The sequence below is a fragment of the Mirounga angustirostris genome, unplaced genomic scaffold, assembly GCF_029215605.1.
Source record: "Mirounga angustirostris isolate CCGP_5_RB_7025 unplaced genomic scaffold, mMirAng1.0.hap1 SCAF_16, whole genome shotgun sequence".
In the NCBI taxonomy this organism is placed as follows: Eukaryota; Metazoa; Chordata; class Mammalia; order Carnivora; family Phocidae; genus Mirounga; species Mirounga angustirostris.
In genome coordinates, this window is record NW_026991724.1 from 18,457,859 (window position 1) to 18,477,724 (window position 19,866).

General features: G+C 41.0%; 1 protein-coding gene across 7 annotated transcripts in view; it reads right to left on the minus strand.

The window, feature by feature from the left end:
* Positions 1–19,866, minus strand: part of LRRC36 (leucine rich repeat containing 36) — a 67,698-nt gene that overhangs the window by 4,864 nt on the left and 42,968 nt on the right. For 6 of the 7 annotated variants that reach the window (XM_064580910.1, XM_064580907.1, XM_064580905.1 and 3 more), the window contains 9 exons: positions 19,174–19,301; positions 17,306–17,351; positions 13,788–14,228; positions 12,697–12,986; positions 10,574–10,739; positions 9,502–9,689; positions 8,591–8,714; positions 5,314–5,428; positions 3,437–3,603 (listed from right to left, as the gene is read on the minus strand). In XM_064580910.1, coding sequence (XP_064436980.1) covers positions 3,437–3,603; positions 5,314–5,428; positions 8,591–8,714; positions 9,502–9,689; positions 10,574–10,739; positions 12,697–12,986; positions 13,788–14,228; positions 17,306–17,351; positions 19,174–19,301 — 1,665 coding nt within the window. The remainder of the gene's footprint in view (positions 1–3,436; positions 3,604–5,313; positions 5,429–8,590; positions 8,715–9,501; positions 9,690–10,573; positions 10,740–12,696; positions 12,987–13,787; positions 14,229–17,305; positions 17,352–19,173; positions 19,302–19,866) is intronic. The other variant, XM_045890920.3, reaches the window with a different exon arrangement.

Genomic DNA, 19,866 nt, shown 5'->3' on the forward strand with positions numbered 1-19,866 from the left:
ATGGGAATTACAGGGGGGAGGTCAGCACCTGGCCACAGCAGAGCCTTGCCTAACAGCTGACAGCTGTGGGCTCCTCCTGACTCAGCTGACCACATCACTATGCCCAAGGAGGAGTTTCAAAGAGCTTTACCTCTCCCACCAGCAAACAGTAAGAGGAATGATTTATCCAGCCTTGTGGAATTTGGTGAATTGCAAACTTCAGTGAGCAAAATAAGAGTGAAACCCAAATCCTGCTGGCTTGCATTTGTTAAAATATCCTCATAGTGAAAAGAATTTAACTGTATTGCAAATTGGTCCAGGCTGGTAAGCTGCAGGTGAGAGTACCATCCAATGTAGAGGGGAGCAGCAGCTCAGCTCCTCCTGTGACCGGCAACATGGCTTAGAAGAGCCCAGAGAGAGAACAGGCTGAGCCCCAAAACTCCACCTTATAGGAGTAAAGCCCCTCTTCTTCCTGAAAAATAGTGATGGAGCCTGAGAGCAATCAAGGCCCTCCCAGAGCCGGGAAACTCCTTAAAGACTGATGGGTCTAGCAGAATCTGGTATGTGGCATCGACTGGCCAAACAATGCCCTTTCAGCCCTTCAGTTACCACTGTTCCATCTTCCAGTCTCCTCACGGTGGAAAGCTTTGGGTCCCCCTGCTAGCAAAGCAGGCAGGCAAGGAAGAGAGCTTAGGTTCTGTGGGATGGAACCATTAAAACTCTATGTTTGGCTGGCAAGAAGGCTGCACTTGTCAGATTGGCTCTGCTCCTCCTTTTGGACACAGAACTTCCCTGAGAATCCAGTTTCCATCCCAGCCCGGTTTCCTTTTTTCTCCCAACAGTGCAAGGCCTAGGGTGAGGAATCCCCCTCCACTTACTTTCTACTTGCTTCAGGAGCCTTCCCCACTCCATGTTGAGCCCACTTAGCCCCACAGGGCAACAACTCTTTGGCCCTTTGACACCCCCAACCCTGCCCGACCTCTGGACCAAGGGAAATTAGGAAACATAGCTGACTTCCCCAGACGTGGCCAGCAACCCTAGAGAGGTGCCTGGCCTGGAACAGGGCCAGCCACTTTCAGTGAGAATAGAAAATAGGGTGAAAGGTGACTGACTCAGTCTGCTCCTCCTTAGAGGTACCCTAAATACGTTCTGGGGGTCTGGCATTATTGATGTCCATAGGGCAAGGAAGGGAGAGCGGGGGTTGAGAAAGAAGTTCATTATTTTTCCCTCAGTGGTCTTCCCAGTGAGTTGGCCTGTGTACTGTGCCAGGACCCTGAAATATGACAACTCAGGGCTACAAGGCTACATACAGGCTGAGGCTACCCTACCTGGGCAAGACTTACATTCTTTGGAGTCCTCTTATTGGGGCCAAGGCAGGCCTAGAAAAGTCAGGAAGGGGGCTGATTCTTACTATTTCCACAGAGTACGAGCTCACTCGAGCTCCTAAAGGGCCATGCACCTCAAAGAAACTTATAGCTCCTCTGTACATGCTTCTTTTGGGAACCCACATTAAATTCAGAGGTCTGTGGATTTTATTTATAACTTAGAAGTGTGTGATCTTGGTTGTGATCTTCATGTCTCATTATTTTGGCTATAGCTCTCCTTCCCTGCAGAGTACCAGGTCAGGGGAGCAATAAGTATGTAATCTTTCCACCTGTCTGTCTCTCTTTGACACGACCCTGGAGATGAAGAGAAGCACAATATGGAGTTAGGTTGATAGTCCTTCACCCTCTACATGCTCTCTGGCAACTTAGCTGCCTGGGCTATCCTGAAACAGAAACATACTTAGAGCCACTTTCATTATCTTTCCCATTGATTTTTAAATGCCCAACGAATCACGAGTCAAAGAAAAATTATGCCTCAGGTCTGAAATACAGGGTACTCATGTATAAAGTGAACCCAAAGCTAACATTTGGAAGCTTCATCTCTGGTCTGGGCCACACCAGTCTTCTCTCACATCTCTACCTCCTCTTTGGTTCTCCCCCAACTCCACATGGCCCTCAACCCATTCCTCTTACAGAGAAAGCTCCTCAAACACAAATGTCACTCCTTTGCCTTCCCATCTAAAATCTTCAAGGAGTGGTGCAGTCTAGTTTCTACTCATCTCCTCTCAGCGCCTCAGTTCCCTGAATGGACCATGTTACTTCCCATTTCCTCTGCCCTTGGCCCTGTGCTTTGTCTGGTGACTTCCTATTCATTCTTCAGGTCTCAGTTGAAAGATCATTTCTTTCTCTTCCAACTGGCTGGCTCAGTTCGAACAGCGTGTGACTCTTGATCTTGGGGTCAAAAGTTTGAGCCCCACATTGGGCACAGAGATTCCTTAACATAAATAACAATAAAATTAAAAAAAGATCATTTCTTTAGCGGACATTTCCTGACACCATACCTCTCAGGCTAGGACAGGTCCCCTGGTTATATATTCTCCCAGCATCATGACCCACATCTTCCCTGCCCTGCAATCCCTCCAGGGGCTCCAGACTCTTCTACTCTGCATTCTTGGTCTGGGAGACTCTGTGTGCCCCCTCTATCTGTTACCATTGTAATTGTGCAAACTTCCACTCATATGACAAGTCCTCATTGATGCCTTCTCCAATTCCCAGAGTGGGAATTCTTTCCTTTGCCTCTCTCTCTCCCTCTCTTTTTCTCTCTCCAGGGCATCTTTGGGCTTGTATTTAGACCTGCTTGGTACCAATACCAAATACCATCACATGAGTTTTGCTTTTCTCAACTAAACTGTTGGCTGCTCCTAAGCTGAAACCAGACAGTGTCACCTTTTCACTATGGTGGGAGGAAACTCAAAACATGCTTGATGAACCAATCAATACAGAGTCTCTGAAATTTGTTCTAACATAAAACACACCTGGTCATTGATGTTCTTTTTTAACCTTCTACTACATAGTTTCAAGTGACACTCAGAAAAATGTCTGATTTTTTTTTCCTTTTCAACATTTTCAGCCAAATGTTTCTAGGATTAAGTGCCAAGTATTTCTGCGGGCAGGGAGAAAGAATGACTCGATGGGAGGAGATACAAAAAGAAATAGGGCGCCTGGGTGGCTCAGTTGGTTAAGCGACTGCCTTTGGCTCGGGTCATGATCCTGGAGTCCCGGGATCGAGTCCCGCATCGGGCTCCCTGCTCAGCTCGGAATCTGCTTCTCCCTCTGGCCCTCCTCCCTCTCATGCTCTCTCTCTCTCATTCTCTCTCTCGCAAATAAATAAAATCTTAAAAAAAAAAAAAAGAACAGATATTAAAAAAAATAAATAAATAAAAAGGACCAATACAAAATAATTGGAGTAAGATTTTTTCTTAATCTTGTGAGTAAGTACCACCATACTAGTGGCAATGACACCGAGAGCCCCCCCGAGGCTGAGAGGGGAAGCTGCAGAGAAGGTGCTCAGTGCTAGCTCCATAAACTAGGCTCTGGAACAGAGTCTGAGACACTCTGTATTAGATACTGACCCGTGTCATGTGCCACTGGTGAGGAGGAAGACAGCGTGCTTTTCCCCAAGGGTGACAATCTCCCCAGATGATGACTCTTCTCAGGAGGCAGGAGTGCTTTCCCAGAATAACCTTTTTGCTCTTTATTCAGCTGCTGCAGCAGATACTCATTAGTTACCACCAGGGATCTGAGGCATGGGTGAAAAAGACAGTCATGAAATCATAAAAGCAAAGCAGACGCTATTCAGACCTGAAATGTTTACTAAAGACAAATGTAAAATGAAGTAACATCTTTAAATAGAAAGAACTGACCGATTTATGAGTGGGTTATTTTAAAAGCAGGCTGACAGTTTCTTTCTTCATTACAGTTGTTTATGTTCCAGACTGACTGTAGCAAATAACATAGTTCACGTTTTTTATAGTGATTGTTCTATTCTTTCCAAAGCACTTTCATGATGAGGTAAGTAGAAGTACTGAAAGACTGGCACCTGACCAGGCCTCCAATTTCTATCCCCAAATCTTAACTTCTACTTCATCTAATTTATCCTAATTAACTAATTGGTGCTAGTCATGACTGCATTCTTGGACTCTGTATTACCATGTAATATTAAAAGCTATCAGAGACTAACCAAAAAAAAAAAAAATGCCTGCACAATTCTGTTCATTGCAACACTATTTATAACAGCAAAACACTGTCCACCTAAATGTCCATCAATAGAAGACAAACACAGTTGCAGTCCTATGCAGTTATAAAAAGGAAGGAGGACTAACTCTATATACTACTGTAAACTGATTTCTAAGATAAAATGTTAAAACAACAGTATGTTTTTTATATTTGTCTGAATAAGATAACATCTTGTAGATTTGACTTTGGGGCCATTTAAATGTTTTACATAATTATAAAACAAGATTAAATAAGAACAATTAAATTCCTTATGAATCAAAAGCAAAATGAAACAAATTGAGGCTGTATATTGAATTGATGGTTTAACAACACACAAAAGAATTATTTCAAGTTACTTTAAAATACAGCAATTTGTACATCACCTAAAGAGATATACCCTAATGTTCTCAAAATATGGTCCCCAAATCAGCAACAACAGCATCACCTGGAAACTTACTGGAAATGCAATTCTCTGTCCTCATCAGACCTCCTGAGTCAGAAACTCTGGCCCAGCGATCTGCATTTCAGTAAGTTTTTCAGGTGATTCCGATACCCCAGTTTGAGAAGGATGACTTTATGCTACTTCCTCTACTTTTGTGTTTGAAATAATTATAATGAAAAGTTTTTTTTTTTTTTAAAGCCATCTAGAATGGGTCTGGGTCTAATTCTCTGAACATAAAGCTACCCTAATTCACTAGGTATTCATGAAGTAAAGTTTGGGGATGAAGGTCTGGGGATGGGGTTCTTATATTTAAACTTCATTCAAATTCATAGTGAAGGTGTTTTGCAATTCAAAATGTCAAGAGCTTCTGTAAATGTACCACTAGTCTTGAGGCTTCTTCTGATTTGTCTAGCTGGCATCCTGAGGGTGCCGTTCTTTGAAGAGGCTGATGCTGTTGAGCTCCTCTGAAGAGAACAAATACATGGGACTTTCCATTTTAGGGGCACGTAGTGACCAAGAAAAGCTAGCTGACTCAAACAAGGGTCCTGTTGGATCTAGTGAGAAACTGCTTATTATTGAGGTGCTGTAACCCACCAATGCCAGCAAAGACATTTAGTCCCTCATGTGTTCTGGAATACAGAAGGTTTACACACAGATACACCTAGATACATGAGGTTTACACATAGAATGGAGTTAATTTGAAAAGGATATAGATATTATCAAATAAGACAAAGCTGATAAAGGAAAGTAAATATCTGCTTCCAGAAGCCAGCTAGATAGGCCCTCTCCTACCTCTGACTTTCATGGAGAAGGGCCACTGTCTCCTCCAGCTTTTTCAGCGGGGCAAGCTCCTGGTTCAGGCAAGCCACCTGCATGTTCAGCTGTTGGTTTTTGCACAGAAGATCATCTACAAAGGGTACAGTAGCCAGGTGTGAACAGGATTTCAAGCCACTATCTTTGAGCAGAGCTTAAGTAGTCAGGTGGCCATCTTAAAGAATTGGGGGCCCCACTGCCTCCGTCTCCGCACTCCATTCACCATTCCCTCCCTTAGAGACAGCAGATATGGGGCTTAGGAACAGAGAGATCCGAATTAAAATTCAACCATTTAATATTGTGCATTAGTTTATTTTTTCTGAGTTTCACTAGGGCTAATAACCCTGCCCCACCACGGTTGTGAGGATTCAATCATCATTTAGCATAGTCAACACATACTAGGTTCTCTATATTCTCCCTTTTAGTTTGTGAATGTAGATACTTCACTCCTTATAGAATCTGTGAAAACATCTGGAACTGTATCAGGCACATATAATAACTCAATGAGTGCTTGCAGAAACTGAATTTGTAGTCAAGACACTCATACCTAGCTCCCCAAATATGTTACCGATGCTTGCAATAATGAAGTAGGTAAAAGCACAAGAACTCTGGTCCTAAGGAAGTCGGTCTTCTAGAACAATACTTCTTAAACTTTAATATGCTTACAAATCACCTGGGGATTTTGTTAAAAACAGATTGATTCAATAGGTCTGAGGTGAAGCCCAATATTCTACATGTCTAACAATCTCCCAGGTGATGCTAATGTTTCTGATCTATGGATCACCCTTTGAGTAGCAAGGTTCTAGAAGGAGGAAAACAGAGCTGCAACAGCTCTATTTATCACCAGTAAGCCAAAATACAGTACTGGGCCTCGTGGCTGATTCAAAGTAGGTATCTAATGAACAAACATCTATTTTCAGAGTAGCTTAGGGGAGATGCCTGGATTATTCAGGCTTGTGAGAATCAGATAGTGATGAGTTTCTTCTGGAAATTCAGTGCTGACTTCCAAATCAACTTTCTCATATAAATCCAAGTGCCCATGATGTTTGCTTAGGGGTGTTGAGCTAGATGTTTTAAGCCAAGGGTAGACTTTATCTAAAATACTGGCCTAAACTATGCTAATAATAAAGTAGTACAAATCGAGATGTCAATGGTATGCTATTTTTCACTTATCACAATGGGAAAAAAGTAAAAAAAAAACCAAAAACACAGAAAACTGGAGTGTGGGCAAAGATGGAGTGAAAAGGGCATTCAAATACATTCACTGCTGAAGTGAATGTAAATTGAAATAACCTTGCTTGGGAGTGATTTGACAATATGCAACAAAACCCTCAAAAATGTCCACATCTTTTTTTTTTTTTTTTTTAAGATTTTTTATTTATTTTTCTGAGAGAGAGAATGGGAGACAGAGGGCATGAGAGGGGGAGGATCAGAGGGAGAAGCAGACTCCCTGCCGAGCAGGGAGCCCGATGCGGGACTCGATCCCGGGACTTCAGGATCATGACCTGAGCCGAAGGCAGTTGCTTAACCAACTGAGCCACCCAGGCGCCCCAAAAATGTCCACATCTTTTGAGCTACTAACTCTACTTCTAGGAATATAGTCTGAAATTAATGTACATAAAGAGGGGCATTATTCGGGGCGCCTGGGTGGCTCAGTTGGTTAAGCGGCTGCCTTCGGCTCAGGTCATGATTCCAGGGTCCTGGGATCGAGCCCCGCATCGGGCTCCCTGCTCGGCGGGGAGCCTGCTTCTCCCTCTCCCTGCCTCTCTGCCTACTTGTTCTATCTCTGTCAAATAAATAAATAAAATCTTTAAAAAAAAAAAAAAGAGGGGCATTATTTATCATAATGAACATTAAGACTCTCAGCTCCAACAGAAAAGAAGAAACAATTTCAGAGAAGTATTTCTACTCAGGTCTTCATTTAAGCATTTCATTTCAAGTCTACTGAATGTTTGGAAATTGTTTAGAATTATTCATGTGATATTACAGGAAATGCTTTTGCCATTAAATAAATAATATTAGTATGTAAAAATCGGATTGGTGATTGCCTAGGATAGATAGTAGGGTAAACTCACTGCACAAGGGTCTGAGGTAAAAGAAATGTTCTGTATTTTGACTGGGATGGAATTAAAAATATATATATTTGTCAAAACTCATCTAACTTAAAAGTGTGCATTTTGTTGTATGTTACTTATTTTTAAAACATCAAGTCACAAATTTTATTTATTTTAAAAGTTTTTTTTTTTAAAGATTTTATTTATTTATTTGAGAGAGAGATTGAGAGCACGAGCAGGGAGAGAAGCAGAGGGAAAGGGACAAGCAGACTCCGCACTGAGGGCAGAGCCCAACGTGGGGCTCAATCCCACAACCCAGAGACCACAACCTGAGCTGAAATCAAGAATCAGATGCTTAACCAACTGAGCCACCCAGGCATCCCTAAAAGATTTCATTTTAAAGTAATCTCTACACCTAACATGGGGCTAGAACTCACAACACCGAGAGTTCCACAGACTGAGCCAGCTGGGTGCCCCTCACAAATTTTAAGTTAAAAATATATGTATAGGAATATGGTGAAAGAAAATATACCAAAAATAATAATGGCAGTTATTGCAGGTAATGGGATTATACTTTCCTTATATTTTTCAAACTATCTATAAAGAACATGATCTTTTTTAAATTTTAAGTAATTTCTACATGTGGGGCGCCTGGGTGGCTCAGTCGGTTAAGCTTTTGCCTTTGGCTCAGGTCATGATCCCAGGGTCTTGGGATCAAGCCCACATCGGGTTCCCTGTTCAGTGGGGAGCCTGCTTCTCCCTCTTCTCCCCGCTTGTGCTCTCTCTCTCTCGCTATCTCTGTCACTCTGTCTCTCTCTTTCTCAAATAAATAAATAAAATCTTAAAAAAAAAAAAAAAAGGTAATCTCCACACCCAATGTGGGGCTCAAACTTACAATCCTGAGCTCAAGAGGCACACTCTCTACCGACTGAGCCAGCCAGGTGCCCACAGAACATGATCTTCTGCTATAATCAGAAAGTGTCAATCTCAAAAATAATGACAATAATAACATCCGTACTTGCTTTACACTGACAAAGAGCTTCATATGGTAACTCGAGCCACTGGCATTACAACTCTCTGAGGCAAGATGATTGTTTCCATTTAGGAAGCCATGTGACCTCTAGATGATGAAGCTTATTAAAGGGGTCATCTATAAACAAACAGTTGTCTTGGGACACCACATGTTGCTTTCCTGAACTCACCATAGGTGTGTGACTGGTGCCCACTCACAATCAAGGTAGCAGCACCTTCCTCCAAGTGCTTGATTTTTTCTGACAAAATGAGGTTTTCTTCTAGCACTCTGACCAGTTTTTGCTTCAAACTTTCCTTTAGATGAGAAAACAAAATACAAATACATTAAGAATCTGAAATTCTGTGGAGGGCTTTTAGAAGACTGAAAGATGTTTTCCTCTGTTTAGTGATAAACTAAAAGGAGGTCAGCATCTCTCAGACTTTCTCATTAGAATTTTAATTCATTGGTAAACATAGCTCAAGTGCAGCAAACAAACAGCACAAGGAGATGCAATCTTTCCTGTGAGTTATCCACTACTCTTGCAGGACAAGTCCTTCTTTTGACAAGTGGCCAGCAATTCTGAGTCACCTATCTAAAGTTTCTAGAAACTCAAGTTGGTGTGTGAAAATCCTCTTATGTTAAGAAAAGAAGGAAAAAGCCTAAGGATATGAATCCCTTCTTCCTTTCCCAAAGTCAGCAACCTGATGCTCTAGGAATGGCCCGTGTTTCAGGGCTCTCTGTTCCATCAGAAGGGAGGAAAGACAATCCCAGAGATATTGGCCTTCCCTCATTGGAATTAAATCATAACCTTTGAAAATATGAACCTAAGTATTTTCATTCTAAGGTCATTCTTTTTTCTTTCTTCAGAAATTTTAGAATAGGGCTAGGATTAGGGAATCATCCCTGTTGAACCTCCAAGTTGTTTCTATGCTGGCAAGTTTTACATTCCTGATTTGCCTTGACTAACTTCTCTGTATTTTGGTTCCCGAACATCTAGGTTCATGGTGATGATGATCTTTATGGCACAAAGCTGTTCTAGTTTTGCTGCTCTGTCCTATTCTAGTAAAGAAAGAGTAGGAAAGGAAGATGAGAGAGGCATACCATGTCATTAGGGACCACATGCCCAGCTTCCTTCAGTTCCATCTCTCTCCTGCGGAAGGTTTTTGACATATCTTCAGGATGTGAGTGACACCACTGCTGGGAAGGAGCAGGGACTACCAAAGTCAGAAGTAAATCTCGGGCAGGACCTGCCAAAAATTCAGGTTGGGCACACGGGCCAATCTTAAAAGCTAAAGCACAGAATTCCTAGTCAATAACTACCAGCTCTGTAGGATAAATATGGTAATCCAATATTTCCTTTTTACAAGAATTTACAAAGTGTCTATAAGAGGTGTTTCATAATGGATAAGAAATTCTATCCCATGCCTTCTATGGAGAAACAACAGTAGACCTTCATGAGTAGACCCTCAATAGCCCTGTGCTATTCTCTAGTCACTGATGAGTGGCTCCTGAGGATAATTTCCTAAAAAATGAGAGCAAAGAGTCAATGTGGGAAGAAAACTATACTAAGACTTTTTCTGTGTGTCCCTTTAGCAATTAAAAAAAATTGAGCCCAAACAACTTTAAAGTTTCCAGTTTTTCCTAAATGTTTACCACCACCAAGATCTCCTTGAACTCTTTTTCCATTAAACAATAAACACGTGGGGGCAATATTTGCAGTATGATTTTTCCTCCAAGTTCCTAAAAAAGAAGCCCTAAGAAGAGTCCAAGTCATTTATTCATTCAAGTTTTTCAAATCATAACATTTCAACAGGCATCTTAGAATTCTGATGATCAAACCCAATTTTTATTCTATTTATTATTGGCACTGTCCCAAGGACCATAAAATCCTTTCATAATCATTAACACCACCACACTCTATTTTACATATCTCATCACTCTACATTTTACCCAAGACTACCAAAAGGTCATAAAAGGGACAAAACAATTGGTACACAAGGGAAGATTATAAGAAAAATGCAGATTTGTCAATTACTGTGCCACTGACAAATTTTGGTGATCATGGGAACAATTTTTTCCTTGCAAGTTAAGGGGACTGAGTGGCTTTTATAGGAACACAGAGCAGAAGCAAGGTCTGAGCCCTTCTCCAGGAGCTGAGAATGCATTCACTTACCGAGAAACTTCTTGTTAAGAAGGAGAGAGCCAGAGCCATTCCAGTGCTTATCCACAAGCTCCAAAAGCTGTCTGAGGACAGTGGCCACATGGGAGGTTCTGGCAGAGATCGGGGGACTGTGGTTTCCTGGCAAACCATGCAAACTGCCCAGGTCACTAGAAAGAGGCTCAAGAAAAAAAAAAAAAAACAAAACACCAACCATTTGTCATTCTTACACAATATGGGAAGTAAGAATCTGGACATTTAAAGTGTTAACATTAAAAAAAGGGGGGGGTCATCTTTCAGTTTGGATTTGAATAGAATGTTATATACGTCCAAGCAAATATAGCTTATTCAAGGATAATTTCAAAGATAACAGTATACTCTTATAATTTTCTGTAGAGATTTTTAGAAGAAAGCAATAAATAAGTTTTGACACCTACATCTATGGCTCAATATATTAAGTTATGTAGTATAAAAAGATTAAACTTGCAGAACATTTTAAAAACATATTAGGTATCATAAAATGGGGAGTATTTTTTATTTTTTAGTTTAAGTAATCTCTATACGTAACATGATGCTCAAACTCATGACGCTGAGATCAATAGTAGCATGCTCTACTGACTGAGCCAGCCAGACCTCCCCAAAATGGGGAGTATTTTATTGTATTATATTTTAAAAGATTTATTTTAGAGAGAGAGAGCATGAGGGGAGGGGCAGAGGGAGAGATAATCTCAAGCACACTCCAGGCTCAGCGTGGAGCCTGATGTGGGGCTTGATCCCATGACCCCAAGATCATGACCTGAGATGAAATCAAGAGTCAGATGCTTAACCGACTTTGCCACCCAGGCACCCCTGGGGAATATTTAAAAAACTTTTACTCATAAGCTTATATTTAGTGTGTTAATATAGAATAAACATAAATGTTCTATAACATTTTAAAGATTTTATTTATTTATTTATTTGAGAGACAGAGAACATGGGCGGAGGGGAGGGGAAGAGGGAGAGGGAGAAGCAGACTCCCCAGTGAGCAAGGAGCTAGACACAGAGATCTCAGGACCCTGGGATCACAACCTGAGCTGAAGGCAGATGCTTAACCGACTGAGCCACCCAGGCGCCCCTATAACATTTTAAATGTTATACACACACACACACACACACACACACGAGATATGTAAACGTATATATAATTTTTTTTTTTACATTTGACAGACACAGCGAGAGAGGGAACACAAGCTGGGGGAGTGGGAGAGGGAGAAGCAGGCTTCCCGACGAGCAGGGAGCCCAATATGGGGCTCAATCCCAGGACCCTGGGATCATGACCTGAGCCAAAGGCAGACACTTAACGACTGAGCCACCCAGGCGTCCCTAAATGTTATGTTAAATGTTATTGTTGGACCCACTACTAAAGATCCTTTTTATTTAGTAAGAGTCTTACATAGAAAAATGTATAGGTAGATCTGTCCAGTAAAACTCAAAATTATTATTATTTTTTTAAAGATTTTATTTATTCTTATTTTGAGAGAGAGAGAGAGAGAGCACAAGAGGGGGGAGTGGGAGAGGGAGAAGCAGACTCCCTGCTGAGCAGGGAGCCCGATGTGGGACTCGATCCCGGGACTCCAGGATCATGATCTGAGCCAAAGGCAGTCGCTTAAACAACTGAGCCACCCAGACGCCCCAAAACTCAAAATTATTTTGTATTCACTTAGATATGAGATATATGTTTGTATGTTTATAAAAAGCAACTTTGAATAATTTAAGATTTAAGATTTTAAGATTAAAAACATCAGTGCTACGGAGTTCACTCTTCAGCCAACCCAGAGCCCCTGGCAACTTCTGCATTCCCTGCTGTGGTAAATCTGTCACTTCTTATTATCAGAGTCCCCACAAAATTTATGCTCTGGAAGTAGATTAGGGAATGTTCTCACTGTGACAGAAATGAGAAAATGCAGCAGAAAGGGAATGCCTTTCCTAAGGGCAGAAGACTCACAGGCTTTGGCCTGGCAGTATTAACCACTGGCCTCTAAAAATCCCTTTGAATTTGTAGTACCCTTGGTCAGAATCATTGCCACCCTCAACAGAACGCCATTGTGGTCTTGGATCTGATGTGTTTGTCGCACAAGCACAAACAAACCAATACTTGCCTCGCTTCCCGTAGCATCTCTGAAACCAATCTTTGGATTCAGGGTGGCAGGGATATTGTCCTTCCGTTTGAATCCTCTCCTCGATGGGCTTAATGACCTCTTGGTCAGATTCTCTCTGTGTTCTGAGGTCCCAGTAGGCAACAGCCGTGTCCGTAGAGAGTCTCCCAGGGCAGAGTTGTTTGGCAAAGAGCCAGGTGCTGGTGTTAAGTCACTGAGACTGGTAGATAATTGTTGCTCTACATTTACCAGCAGAGCAGGGTCACTGTTGAAATGGGTTGTGGCATACAGATCTGTGAAGGAAACAGGCTAGGAGATGACCCTGCCTTTCAACTCTCTCCTGTCTCACTTCAACCTTACCCCACCTGGAGTCCAATGGTCATAATAACCTCTCCCCACTATACACCCTCAACTCTATGGATCCTTTCCCTTCCCCCTCTCCACCCGACAAAATCCCAACTCTGGTTAAATCCAACTGTCCACATACTCCAATCCTACATGAGAGCAGTAAGCAGGGGCTGGAGAATAACATGCATCTCTTCTGGGGCACCTGGGTGGCTCAGTCTTTAAGCGTTTGCCTTTGGCTCAGGTCACGATTCCAGGGTCCGGGGATCGAGCCCCACATCAGGCTCCCTGCTCCACGGGAAGCCTGCTTCTCCCTCTCCCACTCCCCCTGCTTGTGTTCCTGCTCTTGCTGTCTCTCACTCTGTCAAATAAATAAATAAAATCTTAAAAAACAAAACAAAACAAACATACATCTCTTCTGTCTTCACTGTTAAGTAGTATGTGAAGTATATTGCTCTGACTGTGGCCAGAGAAGACTAGACACAACTAGAAATATGTCCTGGTATTCTATTTAGCTATAATAGTACATAGTTATGAAGCTCACATGTCTACAAGTTTTCTTTAATAATGTATCTATCATGTTAAATTTATATCCTGCAGATTTCTGGAGGTTTCACTGGCTACTGATACCCCAAAATCAAATTTAAGAAATGCTAATACAATTTAAGAAATGTTAACTCCCAAGTTTCCAGTTATACCTCTATCTCATGACTAGGAAAAAGGCCTATACACTGACAGGAAGCTATTACCTGAACTAAGCTTCAAAAGCCTTCCGGTGCCAGAGTCAGGGTTTGACAGAGAAGTCAGTAAGTCTCCACAGGAATGAGATGCGCTGGCCTTCATGTCATTTGAAGGCTTTATGCTATATTCTCGGTAGTTCTTGCTTCTCTGAGGCCTTTTTCCAAGACTTCCATGCAGGGATAGATTGTGAGAATAATGACTATCATAATTTTCTAGACCAACATCTGCAGGTAACTGAAAGGGATGGATCTGGCTAGAATCACCCACATCCAGACGTTTACCCAATGAGACATCATGGGTAAGCTGGTAAGTATCAGATTTTAGTATCAAATCCTTTTCTGGAGAAGAACCTGAAGACTTATTGTCCAAAAAAGATAGTCGGTAGCCTTCTCGAGACATCTTCTCTGGGGATCGGACCGTGGACTGACGAGGAGAGTAGTGTCTAAATTCTAACCACCACCAAGGGGAAAAGAAAACACAAAATACAATGAGAATTCTTCTTGGCTCAGGATACCTCTGTTCACTAGACATACCTCTGCCAACCAGAAAAAGTTCTCAGGAAGAGATGGTTTATAATTTTGATAAATAGTAGCATAAAATGATAAAAGGACTTTTACATGGAACAACAACAAAATATGTTGGACACTGTGTAAACAGTAAAGAATCTTTAACATTCTGGAGATAAATTTCATGTCAACCTAATCCCTTAGGCATTTCCTCCTAAAACTATGGTATCAGAGTTTTTCTAGATGCTGTTTTCATATAAAAATTTTGGTGTACCCCATATGACAAGAGTTGTGATCTTATGTCTTCAGTCTATAGACAATAGTTGGTAGGTTTATGATTTCATAGACTCCTCACAATAATGCTAAGCCCACCCCCACTCCCAAACTCCACTCAGAGGTTCTAGGTTCATACACTGGGAACCAGTATCCTAAGCCAATTAAATGGCAGGGAATCCAAAACTATGAAAATCCCTAACCAGCTATAAAGCATTTCTTTCAGACAGCTGTATGTTGTCTCTAAAGAGTGTCAGAGTGGGGCAAGTAGAAGAATTCTTTGCACTCTTTGGAGTTTTCAGAGTTTCATATGCTTAAAGGTCTTCCTTAGGAAGCATAACTGAGTTAGTCACATTAACTTAAAAAAAGCAGAATCAAGCACTTTTTATCTCTATAGGACCTACAGAATATCAACGTTTTACCCAGGGCCAGCCTACACAGTGAGGGAAAGGTTGTAGAACAATATTTTTATGTAACAAAAAGATTCTAACAAGTGATGAGGTTAGATAATTCAGACTGTGCCTCTTATCGAAGACATTAAGAAAGTGGGATGATACATGTTCTTAAAGAATCAAAGAGCTTGTTAGCTGGTGAGGATTTTCTAGGCCAAAATCTAGGAAATAGCAAGGACACACATAGGTAGGTAAGACTAGCACTGAAAGTCACATTTACCCTCAGAAGTTTTAGGATAACAGGGACAGAAGTTCAACATCCATCCAAAGTGAGGAGTTATGACAAACCATCCCTACCCCCGCCCCATTCTCCCCACATACACATTAAGATGGAACCCCAAGCAGAATGCAACCTTCAGAGTAAAAGTAAACTGGAAGTAAGCCAGCCCTTGTACTGACTGGTAATCCAGGTTTGTATCATCTGTATTAATGGAGAACCTTAAGCTTTGAGCTTGGATTTAAGTGATCCCAGAATGATAGTGTCCCAGGTACTTGGTAGAAGCAAATGAAAATCTGATCTGGAAAAGATACCTTTATGTAAGACTTTAAATAATTCCTATAAATAGTTTTTCAAATATGTAGCAGATAGCCAAAGCAAAGGTAGCCAAAGCAAAGGAACAAAAAAGGAAACAAGATAACATAAGTATGAGTAGAAAAAAAGACAATAAACTTCAGATACTGGAATTAACAGATATAGCCTATGCAACAGCTATGTTTACTATGTATAAAGAAATATAAAACAAGCTGGAAATTTTCTGTTTATAAAAACTGACACAGCAGACTTGAAAAAGAACAAAATAAAACTTAGAGAATTGAAAATAGAACTATTAAAATTAAGAACTCAGCAGACAAGATTAACAGCAGATTAGACACAGCTGAAGAAAATGTTAGTGAACTGAAAGATGGGTCAGAAGGAATTATCCAGAATGCAGATCAGAACCCCCCCACCCAAAAATATAAAAGAATAAGAGAAAAAGAGAAAGAGGACAAAGTAAAGATCTCTACTATATATTTTTTTAATCAAGAGTCCCAGAAGGACAGATAGAAAGACTAAGACACAAACAATATTTGAAGCTCTTTCCAGAATTAATGAGACACAATTCACAGATTCAAGTGTAATAAATACCAAACAGGATAAATAAAAAGAAATCCACATATCATACCAAAATTGAAGAAAACCAAAGACAATTGGAAAATCTTAAAAGCAACCAAAGAAAAAAAGACAGATTATCCTTGCAGGAGTGACAGACCTCCAGCTGACTTTTCGAAAGCAAAAACAAAAGAATACAGTGGAATACCTTCAATATTCTGAAAGAAATCACTGCCAACCTAGAAATTTATACCTGGCCAAAATACTCTTTAAGAATGATGGTAGAAGGGCGCCTGGGTGGCTCAGTTGTTAAGCGTCTGCCTTTGGCTCAGGTAATGATCCCAGGGTCCTGGGATCGAGCCCCATATTGGGCTCCCTGCTCGCTGGGAAGCCTGCTTCTCCCTCTCCCACTCCCCCTGCTTGTGTTCCCTCTCTCACTGTGTCTCTATCAAATAAATGAATAAAATCTTAAAAAAAAAAGAATGATGGTAGAATAGAGGCGTTTTCACACAAACAAAAACGGAAAGACTTCAACAGAATAAACCCACACTAAAGGAAATTCTAAAAGACATACTATAAACTAGAGAAAACTGACCTCAGAAGGGAAATCTAGGATGAAAAAAGAAATGAAGAACAAAGTGGTAAATACAAAGATAAATTTAGATGAACATTGACTGTATAAGAACAATTTCATGTAGGTTTGAAAATATAGAGAACTAAAATCTATAATAATAATATTTAAATCAGGAGAGACTGAAATGAGTAAAGTACTTTAAGGTCTTTAAATTATCCAAGACAAGAGTTATTAATTTTTTAATTATATAAGTTAAGGGCACATATTGTAGTTTGGGGAATAATAATAATAAAAGTATTGAAACAGTGTATAACTTATAAATAAACCAGTAGAGAGAAAAAAATGGAATAAAAACATAATAAATCCAAAAGAGGGCAAGAAAGGTAAGAAAAAGAAACAAGGAAGAGCCAGCCAGTAAAAAAGTCAAGAACAAAGGAAGTCAGAATATTCACTCTTCAATCAGAAAGGCCTCACAGGTCACTAAGCATCCAGGGCAGCCCCCAACAAAAGCAGAGTTAGTTGACCTTACAGGGCCCCAGGGCTGAGACATCTCCATCTTCTCCCAAATCTCATCACTTCTAGGTTTCTCTGATTAGTGTGGAGAAAAATATTCCCTGAACAAAATACTTACCATCTTCCTGGTGATTGTCACTTGGGATCTCCCTTCTTGCCACTTCCTGCAAGGAAAAAAAGTTGAATGTTTAGGAAAAGAGAGTTGATGGGCATCCAGATGTGACCATACTAGACATTTCCTTTAAAACAAATACTATTTTAAAATAGTAATTGAGATAGTTTCTAAGTTACCTAAAGAGAATATCCAAAAACAAAGGAATCAACTAAATATTAATCTTTTTTTTTTTTTAAGATTTTATTTATTTGACAGAGAGAGACACAGAGAGAGAGGGAACACAAGCAGAGGGGAGAGGGAGAGGGAGAAGCAGGCTTCCCGCTGAGCAGGGAGCCCAACACTGGGCTCAATCCCAGGTCCCTGGGATCATGACCTAAGCCGAAGGCAGACGCTTAACAACTGAGCTTTCCAGGCGCCCCCTAATCTGTCTTTTTATAAGATGAAGGTATTGTAAACTCAAACTGAAAAAAAAAATCTTACTAACTTTTTACTAGTACAGTGTTGATAATCCAAATGTGGATTAATCAGAGCCCTTCATTCTTTTTTTTTTTTTTTTTAAGATTTTATTTATTTATTTGAGAGAGAGAGCCCAAGAGGGGGTAGGGTCAGAGGGAGAAGCAGACTCCCTGCTGAGCAGGGAGCCTGACGTGGGACTTGATCCCGGGACTCCAGGATCATGACCTGAGCTGAAGGCAGTCGCTTAACCAATTGAGCCACCCAGGCACCTTGATTCTTTTTTTTCTCCTTCTAGCTATTTTCAGGAATTTCATTGCTCATAATTCATCAAAAAAAAAAAAAATGCAGACAAAAGGAGAAGTTGAATATAAAGTAGTTCTGCTTCCTGCATCATACTCACTCATACAGATGAGTCTTATATAATGGTTGTATCCCCCTCCCACCAATTTTTTCACTAAGAACTTATTTTTTTTTTTTTTCGATATTTATTTACTTATCTGTCAGAGATAGAGAAAGAGAGAGCACAAGCAGGGGGAGCAGCAGGCAGAGGGAGCAGCAGGCTCCCCAATGAGCAAGGAGCCTGTTGAGTGACTTAATCCCAGGACCCTGGGATCATGACATGAGCCAAAGGTAGATGCTTAATTGACTGGCCACCCAGGCATCCCTAAAAACTCATTCTTAATTCTTGCCTCATCTTGCACAATCTCTACCTCCCCAATGCCCACAACTTCTATGCCATCTTTACCCCTTTTCTTCTTTTATGTTCCAATTAAGAGGCAGCTTTGGGAAAGCCACCCTTGAGATGTTAAGATGCAGTAATTAAAAGTCAGAGATAGCGGTGCCTGGGTGGCTCAGTAGGTTGAACCTCCGGCTCTCGGTTTCGGCTTAGATCATGATCTCAGGGTCCTGCGTGGGGCTCCAAGCTCAGCGGGGAGTCTGCTTCCTCTCTCTTTCTCCCCGCCGGGTCATGCTCTCTTTCTCTCTCTCTCAAATAAATAAATAAATCTAAAAAAAAAAAAAAAAAAAAAAAAAAAAAAGCCAGAGGAGAAAAACGTAAGGAGTAAGTCAACAGGAGATGGAGACATTGAGTAGAGAGGAGAAATTTTAAAACCAGCCAAAACTTCTAACTGTTGTATCCCTGTTTGAGAGCCATAATACCTGGCCTAACATGTGCTAAAAGTTGTATGTATAAATATACCACTTTTGATAATGGCCTAGTAGGGGAGAGGAAAGGGGAGATTGAAATTAATGGAGGAGGTCCTCTGCATCCTGTCTGCCCTACTTTCCTTTTAAAGGGCCTAAAATGCCTTCATCAAACAAGTCCTCCTAGACCTTCATAAATAATTGAAAGTCAATGAATTGTTAGTATTAATCATTGACTAGTCAACAGATCAACAGGAAAGTGAATACATTACCTGTGTTCCCAGTGGGCAAGTGTCTAATTTCTGATCTGGTATACCATTGCCCTGGGTTGCAGAAGTACTCATTAGGGAATCCTTTATTTCCCGGTTGGGGAAGGGAATAAAAAGTCCTTTGTTTGAGTCTGTGTTAAAAGAAAAGGAATACAATGAAGCACTGACCAGACTTCAAAGGCAACATGTCTTATGGAAAGATACTGGCAGGGAAGTCACAAGACTGAGAGCTAGTTCTGGTGCCACCAGTTGGAAACCATGTGAACTTGGGCAAACTGCTTAACCTCTCTGATTTTCTCCATTGTAAAACAGTGATGATAAAATCTAAACTACCTATCTCTTAGGGTTGAGGTAAGGTTAAAACAAGGTAATCGGGGGTGTTTGGCTGGCTGTCAGTGGAGCGTGCAACTCTTGATCTTGGATTGTGAGTTCGAGCCCCACACTGGGTATAGAGATTTAAAAATAAAATCTTAAAAACAAACAAAACTATATCCTAGTCCTGGCCAGCCTAGAAACTGTTATCAAAAAGAGCCAGTTAGGATTTTTATTAGATTGGAATGCTTATAGAGAAGTTTTTGGGGGCGCCTGGGTGGCTCAGATAGTTAAGCGCCTGCCTTCGGCCCAGATCACGAGATCCCAGCATCCTGGGATAGAGCCCCGCATGGGGCTCCCTGCTTGGCGGGGAGCCTGCTTCTC